We start from the raw sequence: 25,806 nt of genomic DNA on the forward strand, positions 1-25,806 counted from the left end.
TCTATTTTCTCTTCTGTAATATTTGTTAATTTACATACTCCTAGAAAATTATACCTTTGTTTCAAATTTTTTAAATTATTGGCATAGGGTGAGTATATAGTATTCACATGATTTTCAAGCCTTTACTGAATTTTTTTTATTCCTAATATTGTTTTGTTTGTGCCTTTTCTTTTTAAATTCATGAGTTTTGCTAAAACTTTGTTCCACTAGTTTGAAACTCAAAAACCCAGATTTTAGTTGTAAGATATCTGGGATTTGCTTTAAAATAATAAAGTATTAGAAAATTGACTGGGAGTACATATGAAATAAGAGTGACCATAGTATAGCAGTTATTGAAGCAGGATAAATAGAGTTCATTATACCATTCTCAATTTTTATCCACATTTGGAAATTTCCACAAAAAACAAAACAAAAATATAATAATCAAATTTTGTTCTTTTTAAATAATTTCTATTGGATTTTAAAATTCATGTTATTGTTCATTAATATATGATTTTATCTTTATTTTCTAATTCTTTCTTTAGATTTTTCTCTATTGTTCTTTGTTTTCTTTAAGTGCTTAAATAATTTTCAGTCTTGTTTTCTAGTATGCCACATTTAACACTACAAATTTAACTTTACCTTACAAGTTCTTATTATATATTGCTTTTTTTCTAATTTTTAAAATTTTCCAGTGTGATTTCCTTTAAGCCATAAACTATTTAGGACTCTTTCCATCAATGTATCTATATGATATAAATTATTTGGAATTTGTGGAGACTTGCTTTGTGCCTACTATTAAATCATGTTTACTAACTACTTTTTCAAATAATCTACATAATTTCTAATGACCCTGTCATTTTGATCAGTTTTTCAGAGACTCATGTTAAAGTCTCCTTGTTTAGTTGTAGATTTAAAAAGTTGGTAAATTTCTCTTTGCAATTTTCTCAATTTTATTTTTGTATTTCAAAACTATGGTAAACTATGTGTACCTATCGATGATTGCTATTTCTTCTTGCGCTTTTTTCTTTTGCTACTTTCATAGATATGTAATATTCTTACTTTTAGCCTTAAGTTCTATTGCTATCCCAGCTTTATTGTGTGGCTATTAATTCAAAGAATAGTCTCCCTCAGTATCACAGGGGGAATTGGTTCCAGGACCCCGTACTATACTGAAATCCACACATACTCAAGTCCTGCAGTCGTCCCTGCAGAACTTGAGGATATGAAAATCTGCCCTCCATATGTGCGGGTTTCACATCCCACAAATACTGCATTTTCCATCTGCATTTGGTTGGAAAAAACCTGAGTATAAGTGGACCTGTGCAGTTCAAACTCATGTTGTTCAAGGGTCAACTGTGTATCTTTTCCTATTTTTTTCTTACTTACAAACTTGCTATGTTTTTCACTTTAGATGTGTTTCTTATATACAATATATAAATACATATTTTAGATCCAATCTCGCAGTTTCCAATAAGTGAAATTAGTTTCTTTACATTTATTAAGACTAATTATATTTTTGAGTATATATCTATCATCTTATTTGGTATTTTCTATTTATCACATTTTTCTCCTTTGCTTCTCTTCTCTTTGCTTGTCTTCTAGTGGATTGATAGTAGCCTGTTAAATTAAATAAGCAAGAGTCCATAGCCTGAGGCTGTCTTCATAGTTTGAGTTTCTATGTAACAAACGGCAACCTAGCTTAGTATACAAACAGACTGCAACCTAACTAGGAGGACTGTTGACCCTTGAATGATATGGTTGGGACCACTGGATCCATTTATACCTGAAGGACTAGAAGAAAACCATATATCACAGTGTTAACAGTATATACTTCTGGGTAGTAGCTGTATCGCTGATTTTTTTGCCTACCTCTTTATACTTTCCTGTACCTTTCAAATATTCCATAATGTACATCTGTTATCTTTATAATTTTTAAGTTAATGACTTTTAAAAATTCTCAATAAATTGGAAAGATCTTGACTCAGTCATAAATTCTTCAGTCCCCTTCATCTTCTCTGCCTTCAAAATAAGTCCTTTCCTCATCTTCTCCGTAGAGGCTGTTGGGTTATTCTTGACCAGCGGGCACTGGGTCAGATGCAAGTGCAAAGTACAGGTTAATCTAAGCAACAAAATGCAGACATTTGACTAACAGCTCTGCAAAGCTGTTTCTATTTCATGTCTGAGATCTTCAAGTGTGTTAGAAAAGTTTAAAAGTAAATTTTCCCAGGGGAAATTGCTAACTCAGAACCCAATATTTAAAAGGTTATGACATCTCTAGGTAAATAGTTTTTGTTTATATTTTATGTTTTGGTCAATGGAAAGCTTAAGACTAAAAATAGACTTACTTTTATCAAAAATCAAAGAATGATTTAACGGTGAAGGAAATTGTGTCAATGTGGGTCGCCCAAGAAGTAAACAAGACAGAATTAGACATTCCAGAGATTTACTGGGAGAAACACGTGTGAAGGATACAGGTGAGAGGAAGTAGGAGTTAATAGGATCAGCCTTAAGACCTCGATGCCAGTCTGATATCCACGAAAGGAGAGAGGAAAGGAAGGAGGGCTGGTATAAAACTACAGTGCAGCTCTGAGACAGCCTCGATCAGGTGAAAGAGGATCCCCCTATCAAAGACTGCCTGATGGTGCAGTCCCACGTTGGGCAGAAACAACCCAAATCTATTGTCTCTGCTGTGCTCAGTCAGGGGCTGGCAGCAGCCTGGGGAGGGCATGGTCTTAACATCACCACTGCAGCGATCTTGAAGGTGTAGCACTTAGAAGCTGTCAGTCAGTATATTCCTTGCAGAAGGTTCTTTTAAAGGAAGATCTGATTGAGGCACCTCGCTGGTGGCCACAGAAGTGTATTTAAAGTATAATTTCTTCCAGAATTTCCTTCCCACACCCCAAAGTAAAAGCTAACCCAAAAAATCTTCTCTACAATAGAGCAAGTGATTGTTTATACCTAGAGAAAATATTAAGCTTCCCTTTAAGCAGAATTGTAGAATTCGGAACCCAGTGCATGTCTGGCATATAATATGCACCTGTGAGTATTTGTGAACTAAATTGTGTCATTTGATTCTTTTCCTTTCATCAGGTCTAATAATAAGATACTCTCCATTAAAGCCAGATACTTTAGATTTATCTAATCCAGCATTGTTAGGCATTTTTACAAGTAGATACTACAAGGCTCAGAGAGGATAAGTAACTTGTGCAAGGTCACATAACTACTAAGTGGCAGTTCTAGGGTTCAAATCCAGTACCTCCCTGAAGTCTGGAACATGTGCCCTTTCCTCTTGGTCCTTGGTGGCATTAAAAAGAAAAACTATTAATGTAGGTGCCAGGTGGTAATCACACCATGTGCGAGATGAAATGGATTTTAGCTAGCAAGGCTGGAAGTCCTCAACCCTGGCTGAACATCAGAACCATCTGGAGAACTTTAAAACTATTCAGATGATCAGGCCTCATCCCAGACCAGTTAAGTCACTCATTTTAGGGCGTGGACCCAGGCATCTGTATTCTTTTCTAAAGCTTTTTAATGTGGGAAGTTTTAATGTTCCCAAGGTTGAGCACCACTGGTCTGGTCTAACCCCTTCTCACATTACAGATTGGGTAACTGAGTCCCAAGGAAGGAAGTTATCACGTCCAGCAACTAAACATGTTGGAAAAGGAGCTCAAATGAAGATTTCTAGTCCTATGGTGTCCTCTGGGAGTTATTCTTAAATTGACTCTTTTACCACTATTTGTTGCTCATGGCCAAGGCGAAGGAGTCTGCTCATACAACAGTCCGTCAGTGCCCCCTTGTGGGTTAAAATGGTAAAGAGTCATTCGGTACCTCGGGCTGTACTGGGTAAATAAAAGGGTGGGCAGCTCTACAGACCTTCCCATTGCCTAATCAAAATGCAGCATGTAGGTTTATACAAGCTGTTTGGTTAGGTAGGTACATCACCCTTGTACACTGCTGGAAGAAATCAACAGCAACACAGAAACAAAAACCGCCACCCTGAACTGGAGCCATGCCTTGCCTCCAAAGACTTGCTATATAATGCCGACTGTAAATCATATAAGGCATTTCCTCATATTAGAACTCTGAGAGAAATTTTTAAATCTGAAGAGTCTCTTTCATTAAGGCAGCAAAGTCTTACAGTTCATCTCACAGGTTTTGCAAGTCAAACAAACTCCAGGACAAATTCTAGCTCCAAAATGTATTAATCCTGTAAACTTCGGTGAATCACATGGCATCTTTAATCCTCAGTTTTACCATCTGTGAAAGGGTCATTAAAGCCAAATGCATACAGTTGTTATGGAGATTAAGTGTGGAGTGCTTGCCTGGAGCTTATAAACACCCCTCTCCCCTCATGCCCCATAAATGGCTCTCCTGTTACTGGACAGTACCCATGTTGGCTGCATTCCTACCAGGCCTGGACAAAACTCTCAAATAGGAAAATAATGTTTTCTGTGCACTGTGATGTGACCTCTGCGTTGGCATCCCCCCTGTGGCCTGCTCCCCTCGTCCCCAGAGAGGACCCGCTGCTGTCCCCACCACCCTTTGCCGCAGCCTTCCACATCACCTTTCCTCGGCAAGCAGAATCTGGAGCTCGGATGGTTCCATCATCAAAATGTCTTTTGCATGTTGCCATATTCTCATTCCTGGGGCATTCCAATGTGAGAAGGGAGAGAAGACGAGGAGCCAGAAAAGGAGACTGAGCATGAGTGATCAATGCAGGAGACAAACCAGGAGAATGCGTTATCCTACAGGCCAAGAAAAGAGTGTCTCTGAGGGGGACATGATCGACTGGGTGGGGTAAGACAAGGACTGAGAGCTGACTCCCGGATTTAGCAAAGTGGAGGTCATTGGTGGCCTGGACTAAGGCAGTTTTGATGTAGTGGTTGTGGTGAAATTCAAACTGGAGTAAAGAATTGTATACTTCAAGCATAGACTCTTCTTTTGAGATGTTTTTCTGTAAAGAGGAGCAAAGAAATGGGGTGGTAGCTGGAGGGGGAAATGGTTTCCTTTTTAAGGTGGGAGAAACAACAGCATATTTATAGTGCCAATGGGAGTGATCCCGTGGTGAGAGAAAAACTGGTGATGCAGAAAGGAGGGGGGAGGATTGCTAGAGCAGCATCCTTCATAGGTCAGAGGGAACGGGCTTTAGTGCCGACCCTTACAGGAGCACAGATGTGGTGTATTTACAGTAACGAGGGGAGGGCGGGCAGGGTCTGTGGGCAAGGATGCCCTTAGGGGAAGGAAAATGTAGAGCCTGTGAAAGTTCTCTTTTGACAGCTTCTGTTTTCTCGTGAGTAGAAAACAAGATCATCACTAAGAGTAGTTCCTATGACGTGAAATAAAGTCCCATCAAGAGAGCAAGTGCTAAGTTCAGATTCAGAACAGAACTCAAAGATTGGTGGTGATATGGTCTAACGGGTAAGAGTCTTTGCTGAAAATACTTAAATAATGAAGTTCACATGTAATGTTAACTTAAAATTCAAATAACAACAAACACGTCTGAGATGCTCTGAACTTTTATTTTCTAAGAACTCTTTAAATGACTCTATAAAATGCTCTATAACATTATTTAAGAAAACCTCTGCAAAATTTAGGGTGGGAATTAAGCTCTGTTTATCTAACATCAAAATACCACACGCTTTTCTTTTTTTTTTTTTCCTTTTTTTTTTTTTAGTAGAACCCAACTTACAACATGGTATAAACAATTATTTTCTTAGAAGATATTTAACTCTGCGTAATTCTTTACAGGTGATGGAATGTTTTAATTCCATACACCACAATGAGAATTTACCTCCAGCACGTAACTCTTTAAAATAAAATAACATACAATTCTTTTGAACAGTTTCAGATTAACTTGTTTTGCTTTTTCTCCCCAGAAGTTGAGACTAAGCCCAATCTCCTTTGCCCAGTCACAGCCTTGAGCTCGTGGTACATTTGCCCAAAGTATACCAACTATTCCTTGGATTCTTCATTCATAGATGCCAGTGGTTCACGTCATCACAGGTAGAAGAGAGAATTGGCTAATTGCAAACTTGGTTCTTTATGAATGCTTTGTGACACCAGAAAGGTCAGCTTACGTGCATACAGACATGGTGCTGGGATGCTGACTATGCCCTGAGGAGGAAAAAGTATTGATAATAAGCAAGAGGATAACTTGTTCTTCAAAGTGATACTTTTTCCTGGTTTTTTTGTTTGTTTGTTTTTTTGTTTTGTTTTTATCTGCTGGTTATGTAGACAATAGAATGGGTTTCTGGGTAAACAGTAACTCAGCCAACGAAGGGCAACCTCACTCATTGGGAACTTAAGCTCACTGGGGAAGAGGGAATGGAAGGTCACTCTGGATTTGTGCTGCTGGGACCTGGGAGCCATCCAACTTAGGGCTAATCTGTTTCCCAAGACCCCATGCTCCGAGGGGCTCAGAACCAACCTTGGCCTTAGACTCTGAGAGCAGCTCTTGGCCTAACTCACAGGAACACAGGACAGACCCATGCCTGCTAGCACTTTCCCACCAGGCACAACAGGTGAGTTGGCTTCAACTTCCTCATCTTTAACATGTAAATAACAATACCCTGATTTCCTCTCAGGCTTGCATAAGATAATGTAGATAATAAAGTCCTCTAGAAACTATAAATATTCATCTATTATAATTGTTGCTGCTATTTTATTTCTATGACAAACTGGGTTCCTCCCACTGTGCACGTTAAGTAGCCATTCATTCATTCATTCATGCCTCCTTTGAGAAAGTCAGGTGCTAGTACCCAGGGATACACAGGTGAATTGTATGACAATTCCTAGGTGGGAATCCTGAGTATCACATTTATGTAAGTAAACAGCTTTCACTCACCGGCCAGTTGTAGTACAGGTGGCACAGTTTGAATGTAAGTCTCTGCATGTGGTCGGGTTTCAAGCCATTGTCATCATAGATAACGTTATAGTAGGTGGGATTAACAGTTCCCCGAGAGGCTGCCTGGCTGATCAAGTAAAAGTCATACCTGAGGGGGGAGATGGAATGAATGTGGGAAAGGTGGCAAACAGAGCAAGGACAAACCTAAGCAACACACAATGAATGTTTTGTTAAAAATGGATTTTCCAGTGGCACTTGCCATTCCGGACGTGTTGCTTCTGAATCCACGACAGTGCCAAGCGGGGGGTTCTGTACACTGCGGTTCATTTCTGTAAAGAATCGTGGCATGCACTTCTTCCTGATCACAATCACTGACAGCCTGGAGCTTAGAATCAGAGAGGCAAAAAATAAAAACAAGAGAACAGAAACCAATCCACGCAGCTTTCTATTTTTTTTTTTTAATTTTAAAAATGAAATAGAAAATCATTAGAAAAACACTGCAAAACAAATAAAATAAAAATCATCCACAATCCCTCCTTCCCTGCAGACACATACAATTTTTAAAATTAGGGATGGTCCTCCTTTGTTGCAAAAGTGTGCTATGCCAAGTCATTTGCCTACTTTATATCATCTAAAGGGGGCGGGAAGGAATGGTTAATAGGACTATGAGCTTCAATTAGCAAATTTGCAGAAAGATTTTCTAGAATTATCCATGGAGACCAGATTTATTGTTTTCATTAGCAACAGTCACCCTATTTTCACCTTCACTCTTTCTCTCAATTTTATTTCTGAGTAGCAAAGGGAGAAGCACAAGTTCCTTTTACTCCTAAAATCATCCTTTCTGCATCATGCAAAATTCATGTCTGGGTGGACAAATGGATCAACCAAATATCCATTCTGGCCAAATGCTGAATGGCCAAGTGTTAAGTATTCCATAAAGCCAAGGCCGAATCCAAATATTCGCCACCATGGAAAGAACCTCTGGGATGTAAGGACCACTGTGAAGTTTCATTTTAAGCATTATAATTATTTTTTTGAATTTTATGAATGTTTTCAATATTGAAGCTGATGTTACAGTGCAAGAAAAGTAACTCCTTAGCACTGCCAGCTGTTAAATCCGCTCCTGCATCCCTCAGTTGCATACTTGGGATTCTTAATAAACACATTCCCCTGCGGTCAGTGAGGAGCGAGGAATTTTGGCTCCAACAGTGTGGATGAAGCTGCAGGTGCTACTGCCATGAAGCTAGTAGGCTCCTCCCTCTCTAGCAGTAAATGACTGAGGTCAAGACTCAGCTCCTTTGTGACTTGTGGCCACGACGCTTTGGATGATGGAGGTTACAATGGTGTCACCCTATAGATGGAGCCCTGTGCACAGCTTAGAATAAGATACTTTCCAGATATTTTTAGGAGCCAATTTAGGCTTAGTGTCCTTCCCCATTTACCATTTTTAATATTTTTTTGCACTTGCCACTTCACATAATCACTGAGGCAAATTTTGTACTGACACACCCCAATTTTAAAATGTAACAACAGAGCAAGGTGCTTGGTGTTTAAGATGATCTGATTTCCATCTGCAGCTTAGCTTTCATGGCACTCAGACCCTTTTGAGAACCTTCCATAGACCTTAAGTGCCTATCAGTAACTGCAATTCAGAGGCTTCGGTTCTGTATGTCAACTGGGGCCTCAAATTTGAAACCACAGCTTGTTTTCTTCCATGGCCTGTTAGTATGTAAGAAGCATCTGCACTTGCCAGCAGCCCTGCAGGTCTCCTGCAGAATTTCAGTGTCAGAAGCTCTGACGCATACCTTCCTTCCTCCCTCCAGGTGCCCCCAACAGGGCTCCCAAAGCTTTCACCACCCAGGCTATTTATGTTAGACCATCCCAACTGCCCTCCAATTTAAGGGAAATTTATATAGCTCTACTGGCATAATGCAGAGACAGAGAAAAACTTAATTGCATTAAAAAGAAAAGTTATGCTCCCATACCTCATGTATAATTGTTACACTGAATGTGCTATAATTGGGAGTGTGGAGGAAAGAACAATAATTGAATACCTGGTATTTGAGCTGGCTTCTGTCACACTGCTCAGCAGCTGTGGGACTTCGTATTCAACAAGTGTTTTCAGCTGGCCATCCCCGACACCATCACGGTACACAATTATCCGTGCTGGCAAATCATGATTGTACTTGTACCATTTGTTGAGTGCTCCTGCAGAATTTGGTGTGAGTAAGGAAAGAATGCCTTAGGCAATGCCAAGAAAAAATAGCATTCCCATACACTGCAATGTTTAAGTAGGTTTGCTATTTCAAACCACTGCAAAATAGGGTAATATCTGATTTTGGTTATATTTGCAATAATATTAAAATGGGTAACTTTAGGGAGTATTCCTTTGTCTCTGCTACTTGGGGAACCATAATGGTTTCTATGGCATAATATATTAAACTTTGCATATCTCTTTAGCAAAACTTTAATATTTAAGCAATAAATGAAAATTTAATTCATGCAATAGACATACAAATGCCTAAGACCAAATTAATACTAATTCAGTGTCTTCAAGTCTTTAAACCCTCTCAATAGTTATGAACTAGATAATTTTATGTCACTTTCTTCCCTAATGAGAATAAATATGAAAACATAAGGGAATGACTTGGCCATTCCTCTGAAAATATCTCTTCACACAGACTCACCCAACTGATTCCTGTTCTCACTGAGGATATGAACTCTGAAAACATTTCCACCCACTCTAACTAGAAAGTCTCTAAAGAGCGGAGGGACCAGACTGTAACTTTCACCCACCAGAAATTTTGAATAACAACTGCTAAAAAAAAAAATTACCAAGTTTGGAGGTGAGGGAAAACTGAAAGGATGGAATAATTCTTCTCATGTATATATTGCACAATTATTTTAGAAGAGTTTATTGTCTATGAAATTCATTTTAATTTGATAGAAGATAATCATATATGTAAATTCATTATCAACATGTATCACCAAATTCACTTTTTTTAAGAAAAAAAAATATTTACAACTCCCCAAAGTTTACAGATGGGAAAAGGCAGATCAGAAAAGGGAGGTACTGGCACAAGTCACACTGCTAGGGAATAGCAAAGCCAGACCTGGGCCAGGGCTGGTGAGGAAGCAGAAACCCCAGATCTGTCTTTCCAGAGCCTCGCACTGTGAGTAGGATGCCCTTCCTCGTCTGCTTTCTTCCCCATCTTCTCCTGCTCTGCCACCTTACCTGTTGGCACTCCCAGCCTAGTGCCAAAGGCTTCTCTCCTATGTCTAGATTTAACACTGCTCTGTCATAATCCTAGTTCCTCCAGGGTAAGTTTCTTTTGACCTTCACACTGCTTGCCGGGGACGCCAGCAGCCATAAATTTTCCTTCCCCCTGGCTTTAAGTTTATCACACACAGACAAATGTAAGTGCTACACAGTCTGTTAGCCTGAGTCAGCACACAGCTTCGGGGATCTGGGTGACAGGAGACACAGACAGGCTTTGGGAGTTTGCTTCCACCTATCTGGTCTGCTATAAGCATGGGGACTTTGGGTCTGAAGCAACAGTCCTTGGAGCCCACCCACACTGCTGTATTTTTAGTACCAGTCATGAAAACTTTTAAGCAATCTGCAACATCCGTTATTGTTCTCTGAACAATGCAGCGGGAAAACCACCTAAAGTAAGCAAAGCACAAAGTAAAGTTCAACTTCAAAATTACTATAAATAGTCATTAGTGTTAAATTCAAAATAGACATTATGATTAAAAAATCAGTGTTCATAATTTTGTATATGTTATGTGGTCACAATTTATTGAAAAGAGAAACTAAAGCACTGTGCTAGCATCAGACATATCTAGGTTCAAATCCTGGCCAGTATACTTACCAGCCATGTCACTTTCCTACGTAAATCTAAGTCTCAGTTTCCTCATCTGTACCAAGGAGATTTATAAGATAGTAAGGCAGTTACTACCTTATAGCATTGTGGTAAAAATTAAGTTAGGAATAGATGTAAAATACTTGGCACAGTACTAATAGTAAACACTAACAAACAGAAGCCACTATAATATTTTTATAAAGGAATTTATTAATTTAGCAGATCTTCTAATTTCAAAATATTCAATGATTTCTCAAGCATAAACTTCCATTTCTATAGGTGAGCCTTCTAAATTTGAAATCTTAATTAAGTTATCTAGATTTCAGAAGAAAGTTCTCTTGCTAAAGCCATTATTAAATTAAAAGCACTTAGAAAATGAAGAATAATGACTTAGTCGTGAGTATATGCCAACATTATTATAGTTGTCTGAACACATGCAACAATAGTAACACAGCCAGGTGCATGCCTGTAGTCTCAGCTACTTGGGAGGCTGAGGCAAGAGGATTGCTTGAGCTCAGGAGTTCAAGGTGCTGTGATCCATCCTTGTGACTAAGCACTGCACTCCAGTCTAAGCAACATAATAAGACATTGTCTCTAAAAAAGTAAAACAAATAAAAAACAAAAAGACAGTAACATAATTAGGAATGCTGCTAACAAACTGGAAGTCCTGAGTGATGTCAGCAAGATGGCAGACTAGGAGCTTTCTACCATCATCTCCTCTTCAAAGAATCAGTTTTGACAGCTACCAAGTGGATAAGAGTACCTCTGTGGGAGTCCAGGAGCCCAATGGAGAAGGTCTAATACACCACTGAAGTAAAATAACCAAGAATAAATGCACTAAAGAGGGTCACACAAACAGATTCACTTTACCTGTGTCACCCCTCCCCCAGGGTGGCACAACTCAGTGCCAAGAGAGACCCCCCATCTCAGCCCATGATTTTTGGGTGAAAGTGAGAATATTGGAAGTGAGCACCAAGCTCTCCCAGCCATACAGGCTGCTACCCAAGATGCCCACTGATTTCTTGCCTCACTCACAACACCAAAGTAATCAGCACAGCTAGAGGTTGGAAGAGTCTGGGAGCAGGGAAGAGAGGCTGCAGACCCTACTAACTGCTCCATAAATGCTATCAAGAAGCTCACCCACAGGTGGCTTAGGATGCCTTGCCTATAAGATCCCTCAGTTGATCCACAGGCACCGCAAATGCTCCATGCATCTCACCACCAACCCTGCCCATGCTGGCTGCCCAAACATGCCCCTGCAGACAGAAAGTGCAAGCATCTCACACAAACAGCTAGCTCGGCTCTGCAGGATTGGGAGAAGGCACACAAATTAGCATTTCAGGGCACCACCCTAGGGAAAAAAATGGAACCTTCTCAGCCTCTGGCCTGGCTTTGTGGGACTGAGAGAATACACACAATTTTAAGAATTCCCCTCAAGAGGGAACAAGTGTGGAATGGGCACATCCTTAGAAAAGGTGTGAGAGAACCTCAGAATTCCTGTCTGGGCTGACTGATGAATGCTCTTCTCTCCCAAAGCTAGCTAGTAAAGACTAGAGGAAGTGACATTTTTCAAATGCAAAGACAGCAATGCAAGACTTCAAGTAATATGAAAAAAATCAAGTAAATATGATGCTACCAAAGGAACACAATAATATTCCTGTAAGCAACCCCAAAGAAATGGAGATACATGAACTGCTTGACAAAAAATTCAAAATACTGTTTTAAGGAAGTTCACCAAGCTATACAGCAACACAGACCAGTCAATGATGTTAGAAAAACAATGCATAAGCAAAACAAGAACTTCAATAAAGAGATAGAAATTATAAAAAAGAACCAAACAGAAATTCTGGAGCTGAAGAATAAAATAAATTATATAAGTGCAATAGACAGCATCAACAGCAGACTTGATCAAGTAAAAGAATCTGTGAACTTGAAGACAGGTTATTTGAAAATACACAGTCATAGAAGAAAAGAATCAAAAGAAATGAAAAGAAATCCTATGGAATTTCCAGGACACCATCAAGAGAGCTAACATTCCCATTATAGGAGTTTCAAAAGGAAAAAAGAGAGAGAAAGGGGCAGAAGTCTTATTTAAATAAATCATGGCTTAAAACTTCTTAAAATCTGGGGAGAGATGGAGACATCCAGGTACCTGAAGCTCAAAAGTTCCCAAACAGGTTCAACCTAAAAAAGAATTCACTAAGACACATTACAATCAAACTGTCAAAAATCAAAGACAGAATATTAAAAGCAGCAAGAAGAGAGGCTTATCATATACAAGGGAAGCCCCACAAGCTCTCAGCAGATTTATCATCAGAAATTTTATGGGCCAGGAGAGTGGAATGATACATTTTTTTTAATGTGCTGAAAGAAAAAACTGCTGAGAATACTTTGCTTGGCAAAGCTGTCCTTTAGAAATAAAAAAGGGATAAAAACTTTCCCAGACAAATACAACTTGAGGAAGTTCATCACCACTGGGCCTGCCTTACAAAAAAGAAAAAAAAAAAAAAGTCCTTTAAGCTGAAATGAAAGGATGCTAATTAGTAACATGAAAACATGAAAGTGTAAAACTCACTAGTAAAAGTAAGTACATAGTTAAATTCAGAATACTCTAATACTATAATGGTGGTGTCTAAATTATTTATAATTCTAGCATAAGGTTAAAAGACAAAAGCATTTAAAATAACTACAGCTACAATAATTTCTTAATGGATATACAATATAAGAAGATGTAAATTGTGACATCAAAACCATAAAATGGGGGGGGCGGAATACAAATGAAGTTTTTGTATGTGATGGAAGTTAAATTATTATCAGCTTAAAATAGACTATGATAACTATAAGCTATTTCGTGTAAGCCATATGGTAATGACAAAGCAAAAACCTATAGCAGATACTCAAAAGATAAAGAGAAAAGAATCAAGCATACCATTACAGAAAACCATCAAATCCTAAAGGAAGACAGCAAGAAAAAAAATAGCCAAAAGAGCCAGAAAGCAATGAACAAAATGGCAACAGTAAGTTGTTACCTGTCAATGATTATTTTATATGTAAATAGATTAAATTCTCCAATCACAGGACACAGAGTGGCTACATGGATTAAAAAACAAAGACCCAACTATATGCTGCCTACAAGAGACTCACTTCAAATTTAAAGACACAGATAGAAAAAGTGAAGGGATGAAAAAAATATTCCATGCAAATAGAAAAACCAAAAGAGAGCAGGGGTAACTAAACTTAGACAAAATAGACTTTTGTCAAAAAATTCACAAAGACAAAGAAAGTTACTGTACAACAATAAAGGGGTCAATTCATCAAGATGATATATCAATTCTAAGTATATTTATGTACCCAACATCAAAGCACCTAAATATATAAATCAAATATTAGCATCTGAAGGGAGAAATAGACAGCAATACAAAAATTACAGAGGAGCTCAATATACTACTTTCAACAATGGATAGATTATCTTGACAGAAAATCAGTAAAGAAACACTAGACTTGAATGACACTTTAGATAAAATGAAGATTTAATCCAACAGCAGCAAAATACATACTCGGCTCAAGCAAACACATAACATCCTCCAGGACAAATAATACCAAGTCTTAACAAATTGAAGATGATTGAAATTATATCAAGCATCTTGTCTGACCACAATAGTATGAAACTAGAAATCAGTAACAGGAAAGCTGGAAATTTTGCAAATATGTGGAAATTAAACAACACACCCATGAATAACCAACAGATCAAAGAAGAAATAAAAAAAGAAAGTAAAAAGTACCTTAAGACAAATAAAAATGGAAACACAACATACCAAAACTTATGGGATGTACAAAAGCAGCTCAAAGATCAAAGTTGGTAGTGATAAATGCCTATACAAAGAAAAAAGAAAGCTCTCAAATAAACGATCTAAATTTATACCTCAAAAAAGGCCAGGTGCGGTGGCTCACACCTGTAATCCTAGCACTCTGGGAGGCCGAAGCGGGAGGATCGCTCGAGGTCAGAAGTTCAAGACCAGCCTGAGCAAGAGTGAGACCCCCATCTCTACTAAAAATAGAAAGAAATGATCTGGACAGCTAAAAATATATATAGAAAAAATTAGCCAGGCATGGTGGCACATGCCTGTAGTCCCAGCTACTCGGGAGGCTGAGGCAGAAGTATCACTTGAACCCAGGAGTTTGAGGTTGCTGTGAGCCAGGCTGACACCATGGCACGCTAGCCCGGGCAACAGAGCGAGACTCTGTCTCAAAAAAATAAAATAAAATAAATTTGTACCTCAAAAAAACAAAAAAAGAATAAGCTCAGAGTTATCAAAAGGAAGAAAAAAATAAGATCAGAGCAGAAATAAATAAAATAGAGGTTAGAAAAACAGTAGGAAAAAAAATCAACAGAACTGAGAGATGGTGTTTGGGAATGATAAGTAAAATTGAGAAACCTTTAGCTAGACTAACTGCAGCTGGCCCTCCTTATCCATGGGTTCTATATCCATGGATTCAAACAACAGTATTTTCAACAGTCTTTTTTGATGCATGGTTGCTTGAATCTCCAGATGTGGAACTCATCTGGAAATATGGAGGAGGACTGACAGAAGAACTTGAGCATCTTCAGATTTTGGTATCTACAGAGGGTTCTAGAACCAATCCCCTGTGGCTACTGAGGGACAATTGTAATTTAAAAAAAAGAGAAAGAGATAAGACTCAAACAAAATCATAAATGAAAAAAATAAGACATTAAAATGGATATTACAAAAATACAAAAATCATAAGGACAACTATGAACAGTTATACAGCAACAAATTAGATACTCTAAAAGAAATGGCTAAATTCCTGGAAACATTCAACCTACCAAGATTGAATCATAAAGAAATAGAAAATCAGGACAGACCAATAATGAGCATGGAGATTGCATAAGTAATCAAAAATCTCCAAATGACTAAAAGCCCAGAACCTGATAGCTTCACTGATGAAGTCTACCAAACATTTAAATAAGAATTAGTATGAATCCTTTCCAAACTCCTCTAAAAAATTTAAGAAAAGGGAACACTTCCAAAGTCATCTTATGAGGCCAACATTACATGATACCAAAGCCAGACAAAGATGCTATATGAATACAAAATTATAATATCTGTGATCAACACAGAAGTAAAAATTCTTGACAAAATACTAGCAAACAAAATTCAACAGCACATTAAAAGGATCATACGGCATAATCAAATAGAATTTATACCTGGGATCAAGGATGGTACAACATGTGTAAATTAATAAATATGAAACACCACATTGACAGAATGAAGGAAAAATCATATGATCATCTCAATAGATGCAGAAAGAGCATCTGACAAAATTCAATATCCTTTCATGACAAAGACTTTCAACAAATTAAGTATGGAAGGAATGTACCTAAACACAATAAAGACTATATATGACAAGCCTGTAGCTAACATCATACTCAACAGTGAAAAGCTTAAGGTTTTTCTTCTAAGATCATTAACAAAACAAGGATGTCCATTTTCCCACCTCTATTCAACAGAGTACTGGAAACTCTAGCCAGAGCAATTAGACAAGAAAAAGAAACAAAAGGTATCCAAATTGAAAAGGAAGAAGTAAAATTGTCTCTGTCTGCAGATAATATGATCTTATATATAGAAAACCCTAAAGACCCTACCAAAAAACTCTTAGAATTAATAAACAAATTAAATAAAGTTACAGGATACAAAATCAACATACAAAAATCAATTGTGTTTATATACACTAACAAAAAACTATATGAAAAGAAATTAAGAAAACAATCTCATTTACAATAGCATCAAAAAGAATAAAACATTTAAAAATAAATGGAACCAGGGTGGTGAAAAATCTGTATACTAAAAACTATAAAACATTGATAAAAGAAATCAAAGATGGCACAAATAAATGGAAAGATATCTCATGTTCACTAATTGGAAGAATTACTGTTGTTAATGTGACCATACTGCACAAAGTAATCTAAAATTTCAATGCAATCCTTATCAAAATTCCAATTGCATGTTTCACAGAAATAGAAAAAACAATCCTAATATGTTTATGATACAAAAAACTCAAATAGCTAAAACTGGAATATGAGCAATAGCTTGCCCTACTGAATGAATAAAAAGTTTTTAAATGAGGCTACATATTACCTCAATATTATCAATCACACTTTAATTTAGGACCATTAAGTGTTGGTGTTTAAAATATGAATGCATAAAACAAAAAAATTCCTTGCTGTTATGTTCTTTAGTGAAACCACAGTTAATTGTCTAACTAACTGAAGAACATGTCAAGTAGTTTTAACAGTACCTGGTGATTCTGGGGTTCACACTGGCCACACATCCAACCACCACTTGCTTGCTGAGTGCATCTTTACAGACATCGATACCGACCACCATCAGGGACTTTAACTATAAAATTGAATTTGTCGTGATTTAATGGGGTGAGGGATAATTTCCCCAATGATTTAATATGAAGTTGTTTTAAAAAACTGTCTCCAGTTACTATTTAAATTAAGCTAAGTGTCAGGGAGATCAAGATCCAGATGAGGCAGATTATTAAACCAGAAACCAGAGAGACTGAAAGAAAGAGGGAAAATATGCCACATATTTTGCTTAAGAGACTCACTGTAGTTCAAAATAGCCATCAGCCTTTGTGGGGGTGGGCAAGGGGCTCGGTGGCTAAAGAGATTCTGGAACCTGGTCAGTCCATTCCTCCCTTGCCTCAGGTCTGAGAAATCTGAAGAGGAATTGCGTCTCCCGTCCTTCAGACCTCTAAGGAAGCCTCGCCTGGCCGTGCACCCCCACCTCTGGGACAGCAGGGCAGAGGGGAGGCTCTGGTGCAGCTGGGGTACCATGTTCATCCTGATTATGGACATATAAGGGAATGGGCAACCCTCCCTCGTTTCTCATTTTCCTCAATTCCTCCCATGGTGGCAACTGTCTATTCAGGAAACAGCAGAGGATTTTCTAAGTTCCCACCCAGTTTGGAGGTTCAGATCACAGGTTAGGCCAGTTCCCCAAGCTCTGGGGAGGTTGCCCACCCAGGGCACAAGGCTGCTCTGAGAATCAGCACTCTGCTGAAAGCAGGCAAAGCTGGAGACCATGAGGCACAGAGTTTAAAATAGCAGCTGCGAAGATACAAACCCAGTCCCTCTAAGTCTGCGGCAAACTCAATTCTCTTCCGTGAAATATTCTAAGTTAACTGAAGTTCCCTAAGAAGGGCTGCGCCCTACCTGCTTCTGGGTGTCCACCGGCTTGTGTGACACCAGAACCCAGGGTAGAGGCTCAACAAACAAACCAGATAATTCTGGGATCATGTGATAATATCTCCTACTTTGCTTTAATTTAAAAAAATGGACTGATGGATTGATTGTGAAAAGGAAAAGTGTGACAGGGTCCTCACAGGTATCTCCACGGCCCACAGCTCGCCTCCGAGTTTACAGGTCATCTGCATGGCGATCTTGGTGGCAATACTCATCATCATGCCCTGCTTATTCAAGGTCCGGGTGAGCACGCACTGGCTCGGGACTGGGCAGTCCGAGCTCAAATATTTTTTAATAGAATCATAATAGTTTTTCTGATTAGAAGGCAGAATGCACATCACCTAAAAAGAAAAAACAGAAGAAGATTTTAGAAATTAATTTACTTGGGCTAGAAGTAGCTTTTTGAAAAAATGAACACATAGATTCTGCCAACATCTTTTGCCCTTAAGTGCCCAAGAAGCAAATACTCATATGGCCATTAAACCACTGACGAATAAATCAACGCCATTTGAAATGCCTTTTCACCAGCCATTCGCTCTGCAGAGCCCCACTCCTCTCCTGTCCACGCCTGTCCCGCTCCCTCCTTTTCCTTCCTCCACGTGTCCCTCTGAGCCCTTTCTCCGGCTGTCTCCACTCCCCCACCTCCGCTCTGCAGTGGCTCCTTCTACGGTTCTGTAGCTCTCATTCCCACTAGTCCCTCCCCCTACCCCACTCAAAAATAAGCAAAGTGGAGAATTAGCTTAAAATATGGTGCTTTTCTCATCAGGTACAAGATAACCAAAACAAAGGAAACAAAAAGCACATTTTTTTTAACTGGAAGTTGAGAGTAGAAATATAGGGGGACGAAAAATAAGAATAAAGAAGCCTTGGGTCCCTGGTATTTTTAATTCCACCCATCTGTGTCACTACCCCTACTCTTATCAGGCACTTCCCACACAGAAGGGCCTCTCCTGGCCTTCCTCCACCTCCTCCCCAGCCTTTACTCTACTTGCAAAAGCTCCCAAATTGTCAAAAAGATAGGCATTGGCATGATTAGGAAAAGAAAATCAATTTTTCAACTCATAGAACTATTTTAAGTCATAATGTCAATGGCTAAAATTATTTACACTCAGTTATATAAAGTGGAGACAAACACTTCTTTATTATCATAAAATTATCTCAAGAGCCTTCCTTCCTTCCATCCTATGAGTTTGGCTCCAAGCAAGGAAGATGGCAGAACAAGGCAGTGGCCAGGTGGGGATAACAAGAAGTACTGTATTTTAAAATTAATGGCATAAAAGAGATATAAAAGAGAAAGGAAATATTGATTACATTACTAATATTAATACTTTGTTGGGTGCTTTGGGGAAATGTATGGCAATTTACAAACATATTATGGGAAAGTATGTTCAAATCCCTTATTTTAAGACTGTAGATATAAAGTAAAAATAAAATTATACATCAAAACCAAAAAAGTATCCTACACTTACCAGCTGAACATCAGGATGAACTTGTTGCTGTATAGCTCTAAGAAATGCAGCTGGATTTTCTTGTACTTTTATGCTACATAAAAAGATTAATTTTGAAGCTATGTAATTTCCTTCTTAGTAGCATATAGTCATATGGCATTAGAAATAGTACAAATAAATTTTCATAACAGACTAGTAATTTTGGGAAAAAAATCATTAGAGAAAAATAAAAACCTTTTGAGTCTAAAGTAGTTTCTCTCACTACAAAATATATGCCAAAACATTTCATAATCATTTTTAAAGCCTAAAAACAATTTGGTGGAAAATGAAATGTTCTCAATTGTACAGAACCCCTACAATTAATAATTCTGTTCAAAATGGGGTTGAAAATGAGCTTTTGAAATCACAAGTCTCATAACATCAAGTGTCTGAAACAGGGGTCAAGCTGACCTCGAATTAAGATTTCTCTAATACTGAATCTCCACGGGAATTTTAAAGGAAATGTTTCAGGAAACATCAGGTTAATGAATCATCAAGATATTCAGCTAATCTGCATGATTCGGACAAAAAAATATATATATTTTTCTTAACAGCAGCTTGTTTGGAACCTGGAATATTAATCAATGAGTCAGCAGCTACTTATTAATTATATATTCTGTGCTTACATTATGTTAGGGGTCAGAGGCTACATAAATAATTCCCACACACAGGAATTTATGAATCTAGTTTCTTTATGTAGAATCACCCTCTTTTATGTATATATGATTGAATTGTCCCAATGCCCAGCAGCCTTTTAAAACTTGCCCAGCAGGTGGCAGGACCACTAACCCCTGGCTGCCGATTCTGACGGAGCTACGTGAAAAGCCGGCAGCACCGTCTGAGCAACTAAACGGTTGACTTTTCCAATTCATCTTGCACTCTGACTTAGCTGCTCTTTCTGTCCATTCCTTGTAAAATCATCAGGCAATTGTTTTAGATGAGAGAAGCTATGCATATAAATCTAACAGGTAAATAGATATTTCATGAGAAAGAAAAAGGATGGAATAAAATACAAGCTTTCAAAGAAAACAGGCCAAAGACAGAACCCAACAGTAGGCTTGTTCACACAATGCATGTGAAAAACAGCCTGTGACGCCCGCCCAGGGTCTGCGCACTGTGGCTTCTTTCATAACCTTTTCCTGCTTTATTAGCTCATGGTTAAGAGAAATTAGAGCAAGTGAAACTCGAACCAGGCAATTTGTCAACAGATTCGATAAGAGGAGAATTCTAAACAACCATGTAAAATGAGACTTACAATGGTTTTCAACAACACTTGTGCTGTTGATGTCTTACAATTAATTATAATATTAACAACGTGTTTAAAGAATAACTTTCCGCCTTGCCAATTAGGACACTTGCACCTCCACCATAACAAAGAAAAACAAGTATCTGTTGCTCTTTTCTAAGCATATCAGGTTAAATAAAGTGAGGCATGACCAACTTTATGGCTTTTCTAAAGCAAAACAATATTCAATTTTGAGTGCGACTGTATACGTATCTCTTACTAAAGTGAAAGCAACTTACTTATCTTTCCCATCTCCAGCAACTGGCATAGTATCTAGCACACAGTAGTACTCAATAAATATTCTACAAATAAATGAATGACCTTGGTTTTATCAGAAAACTGACTAATCTTACGCTACAGTAACAGAATCAGAAAAGCTTATTTTACATCTACTTTTATGTTAAATTTTAAAGCACAAATCTATCAAATAAATCAGGGGATGCAACTTTTATTTCTGATATCCTGTTTGCTGTTAAGTACATAACTGATACGATAAACTGATATGATTCATATCAGTAATAAATACTGATATGAAAGAAAAAAAAGTTGACAAGGTGATATGTAGACTTATTAAGGATTTACACCCCAACTAGTACTGAAAAGATTTTCAGGGAATGAGACTGTCTAAAAACTGTGAAAACAAAGTTGTAGAAAGACCAACATAAAATACATTTTAACTTTATAAAAATTTAGTCATTACAAAATCTATTTACTTACAACTGTTTTCTTGGCACTTTATATTAGGAATCTTTACTGAGATAAGGAAGCTTTTGTAGATATATCAGCCATTGTTTCCTACCTTCTGACCAAACCAAATTAATATATGAAAAAAAATGCAGTGTGTTCTCACATTTTGGGGTAGTCCACATTAAATCCCATGGCACTTCCCACTTTCCTCAAGCAGTTCACAAAGCCCTCGGTCACAATTTCCATTCTGTTGCTACATAAAATCAACCATGTAGTCAAAGACTGTGCACTTAAAATCTTGCAAGCTCGAATGTCCTTGGACCAATCAGCAGAAGATACAGGTTGACACTGAGAAAAATGATGATAAACAGATTGAACAAATTTATTCAAAGAGCAACTAAATAAAGACAGGGTGAAAATGGCCAACATTTGTCGTAACAGAACTGTTTAATGTAGTTTGCTGTTCACAGTCTTAAAACACAGATGCAGGTGCCCTGTATGAAGGGTCCTGTCTGATGCCAAAGTTCATTCCTGCCCCTTGCAGCCAGCATGAGGAGGCCACAGCCCTCTCACCCACAACACTTCTACTTGCTGTCGTCTTACGGGGGCCAGGGGGAGTCCCAAGATAATGAGCCCAGGCACACCCTGAAGCCTATGAACCTTTAATTTACTCAGTTCCTAGGACCTAATTTCGGAAAAGCAGAATTGGCCAAGTAGAAGACATGGTCACCCTAGCCATGTGCTACCTCTAGGGGGCGGGTTCTCCTGTTTTAATGTCCTTTCTCCTATGGACGCCAGTTTCCACACCAAAAAAATGCAAATAAATACATAAATAAAAATAAAAGCTCCAGTACATATGATTTTACTTATGCAGATGAGGAGATAGATAATTTTAAGTATTTTTTTTTTTTAAGACAGAGTCTCGCTCTGTTGCCCAGGCTAGAGTGAGTGCCATGGCGTCAGCCTAGCTCACAGCAACCTCAGACTCCTGGGCTCAAGCAATCCTTCTGCCTAAGCCTCCCCAGTAGCTGGGACTACAGGCATGCGCCACCATGCCCGGCTAATTTTTTCTATATATATATTTTAGTTGGCCAGATAATTTCTTTCTATTTTTAGTAGAGATGGGGTCTCGCTGTTGCTGAGGCTGACCTCAAACTCCTGACCTCGAGCAATCCACCCGCTTCGGCCTCCCAGAGTGCTAGGATTACAGGCGTGAGCCACCGCACCCAGCCAAGTTTAAGTATTTTAAGTCCTTCTTCACATGTGGATCTGAAATTGAGCTTCTCTTTACTGGCCCCTGACCGAGATCCTAATGGGGTCCTACATTTTAGTACTTTACAAAGTGTTGTTTTGAAAAATAGTTTTTTCTCAGCTTCTCCAAAAAGGGTGATTTGAATAGATTATTAAAAAGAAATAATAAAAAAATCCCCATTCTGCCAACATGACACATGTGTTGTTCAGTTATATTAGTTTATAATACCAAATAAAGAAGAGGGACTTCAAAAAATAAAATGAAATGTAACTAGTTTTTAAAATGGACAAAATAGAGGGGAAAAGCTGAAAGATAATGCATAATTTTTGCATAAAATAGGTTCATTTCTTCAACTGAAGCCCAGAAGTGACAATGATTTGTGTCTTGAGGTTTCAGAATGCCTCTCTCCCCAGGTACTATGTCTGGGGCTAGGTTCTATGCAAATTTCTTCATTTTTATGCCAACTGAGCAGCATTACTTTGAAAGATTAACAGACACAACTGACGTCGCAACTATAAACCAATTCTGGTCTCAGGAAACATAGCCCATTAGAATTAACATTCACCAGACTTTTCTCGGGTACCTATGGCTTTTTTTTTTAATTTGAAATCACATAAGAGTAGTACAACACCCAGTAAAAGGTGGTTATGTTTTAATTGAAATGGTCTGAAATACTGTTTTCTAACTAACATAAATCGTGTCCGCTGGGTGCCGCTAAGTCCACATGATTAAATTCAGACTGAACAGGAAACCAAAAGGTAATTGAAGTCTTAGGACAAAGTGAGGGCAGGATGTGGCCACAAAGAAACCAAACAAATATTATAAGCTACTAATCACTCTGGCAAATGATCAAACTTACACACATTCAAGTAAATATCTGTAAATGAGGATAAAATCACAGCACTTACTATGTGGTCTTGCAATAATATTTTTTCTGAAGGCACAACCCGGCCAGTCAGAGACATCTGGCTTCCAAAATGCAGTCCCCAGGTCTCTAACTCAAAACGAGCATCTTTGTTTCTGTTGATAGAGTTGTTTTAAATCATTAAAGTGCTTATTTCCTAAAGAATTTTAGTCATCAGAGAGAGAACTATAACTTGCTGAATTATTCAGGGGCTGATGTTCTGTCTTTAGGATTCCTCGCTTCTATTTCTACTCACTATTTCCTTCCCCTGCTCAAAAGAATTATGGGACAATTGTGCCCACGTGGGATGTGCAGGGGAAAGGCTTCCGGTGGGGGCACATTGGTTAGAAAAATGAGGCTTCAAGCCAGACAGACCTTGGTTTAACTCCTAGTTCTACCATTTAATAATATGTGACCTTGAACAAACTATTACATCTTTTTATTGCCCTGGTTTCCTTATTGGAAAAGTGCAGGGATAATAAAAGTAGCTACTTTATAGGGTTGATGTAAAGATTAAATATGACAATACACAGAAAGCGCTTCCCACAGTGTCCGGCACATGCTATGTGCTAAAAACATGTGAGATATTATCATTCCTGACAACAAACTTGTTAATAAGGAAATATTTTGGAGCTGCTGGATGTGAAGATATCTTCTGGGAATATCTGAACTTGTTGGCTTGGGAGTAGATGGAGGGTGATAAAGGAAGGGAACATAAGGAATTAAACTCCAGAAGACTCATAGGATACACATAGCAAAAAAAGAAAGAAAAAGAAAAGCTCCACCTCATTCTTTAGGGGATCTCAAACTCAAACCTCTTTACCACTGTCTCTGTGCAACAGCTCATTGTTCCCAACTATTAAGGTAATGTCTTGTCTGGTCACTAAATCCTTTGAATTAGCTATTGTGCTTCAGATACTGTCTGTGCAAGATGAGATGGGTGAGGCCATCACCGGTCACGGAACGGGATGAGGTCAGTGGCGATACTGAAAGGTAGCAGGTAGATGCATAAGGAAGACTAATCCACAGCCCTGTATCAGGGAAATGAACCAGGAAACTCTTCTCACGTAAGGATAAGTCTGGGCGTGGTCCAGAATAAACCACAGAAAGTGTATCCATGAAATGGAAACTCAGAAGCCACTAGCATGATAATAGAGATGCACCTTCATCATATGGAAACGTTTAAGAAAAACCTTTGAGTGAAAAATGCAAGTTATAAAACACGATGTATGGTACTATGCCATTTTCCTAAAAAGAACAGGATTATATGCATTTGCAAATATCTGAAAGAATATACACCATTCTTCCATTGTAATTTTTTCATTTATCAAATATTTACTGACACACACACACTCTCTCTTTCTTTTTGCTTATGTAAATTTCCAAATTCCTCCTATGAGCTCATATTACTTTAAAAAAAAAGTTTTAAAGAAAGATGACCATTCCACAACAATATAATTCAATAGAAATATAAAACAAGCCACATAAGTAATTTTAAATTTTCTAGTAGCTGCCTTAAAAAAAGTAAAAAGTAATAAGTGAAGTTATTTTAAAAATATATATTATTTAACCCAATAAACCTAAAAAGTTATCATTTCAAGATGTGTCATGAGACACATTTTGAGTGCCCAGCAGCCACGTGGGGCTGCACTAGACAGTGCTGTTTTAGGAGGTCACAGGGGAGAAACTCAATTTTCCCACCACAGGTTCCAGCAAACTGTCATAAATATGGGCAGGAACATAGTCTGAGAATCAGATGACTGAACCAAAGGGCACAAAGGTTTCTCTGGTTTAAAGAATACATAGTGGGGTTTTCCCAACATTCAGTCTGCGGAGGCCACTATATTAAGATCTGAACATTCTTGACCCTGAATATTAGGGGCCCCGGGGCGTTTGTTTGTTCATTTGTTTGGCGGTTTTTATTGTTCTTTTTAGATTATAACCCTTTTCTTCCTTCAAAATTTTATCCAGGCCTCAATTTATGAAAGGGATGAACGCAGGGCTGTCTAGGTGGGGGGAGGTGGTGTTCCTACCAGCACGGCCCTCGACACTTCCCCTCAACTCACTAGTCTTCAGGCCTCTCAGACGAAGCTCTGGGCTATGGACAGCACAATTCAAAAGCTCTTTGCTCTGAATCAGGAAGAATGAGACATTTCCATCAAGGAATGAAGTGTTACATAGATTATCCCATTCTACAAGCTCGGCCATGGGACGGGTGCAGGTGGT

At 38.3% G+C, this 25,806-nt stretch overlaps 1 protein-coding gene across 1 annotated transcript in view; it reads right to left on the minus strand.

Moving 5' to 3' along the window:
- Positions 1-5,497: 5,497 nt before the first annotated feature.
- Positions 5,498-25,806, minus strand: part of PIWIL4 (piwi like RNA-mediated gene silencing 4) — a 39,943-nt gene continuing 19,634 nt past the window's right edge. Inside the window, exons 11-20 of the mRNA XM_045557100.1 lie at positions 23,585-23,696; positions 21,588-21,772; positions 19,435-19,507; positions 18,106-18,306; positions 17,011-17,111; positions 10,423-10,493; positions 8,881-9,034; positions 7,086-7,211; positions 6,827-6,974; positions 5,498-6,096 (exon numbers count right to left, since the gene is read on the minus strand). Coding sequence (XP_045413056.1) covers positions 5,980-6,096; positions 6,827-6,974; positions 7,086-7,211; positions 8,881-9,034; positions 10,423-10,493; positions 17,011-17,111; positions 18,106-18,306; positions 19,435-19,507; positions 21,588-21,772; positions 23,585-23,696 — 1,288 coding nt within the window. The 3' untranslated portion in view covers positions 5,498-5,979. The remainder of the gene's footprint in view (positions 6,097-6,826; positions 6,975-7,085; positions 7,212-8,880; positions 9,035-10,422; positions 10,494-17,010; positions 17,112-18,105; positions 18,307-19,434; positions 19,508-21,587; positions 21,773-23,584; positions 23,697-25,806) is intronic.

The sequence above is a fragment of the Lemur catta genome, chromosome 7, assembly GCF_020740605.2.
Source record: "Lemur catta isolate mLemCat1 chromosome 7, mLemCat1.pri, whole genome shotgun sequence".
Classification (NCBI taxonomy): Eukaryota; Metazoa; Chordata; class Mammalia; order Primates; family Lemuridae; genus Lemur; species Lemur catta.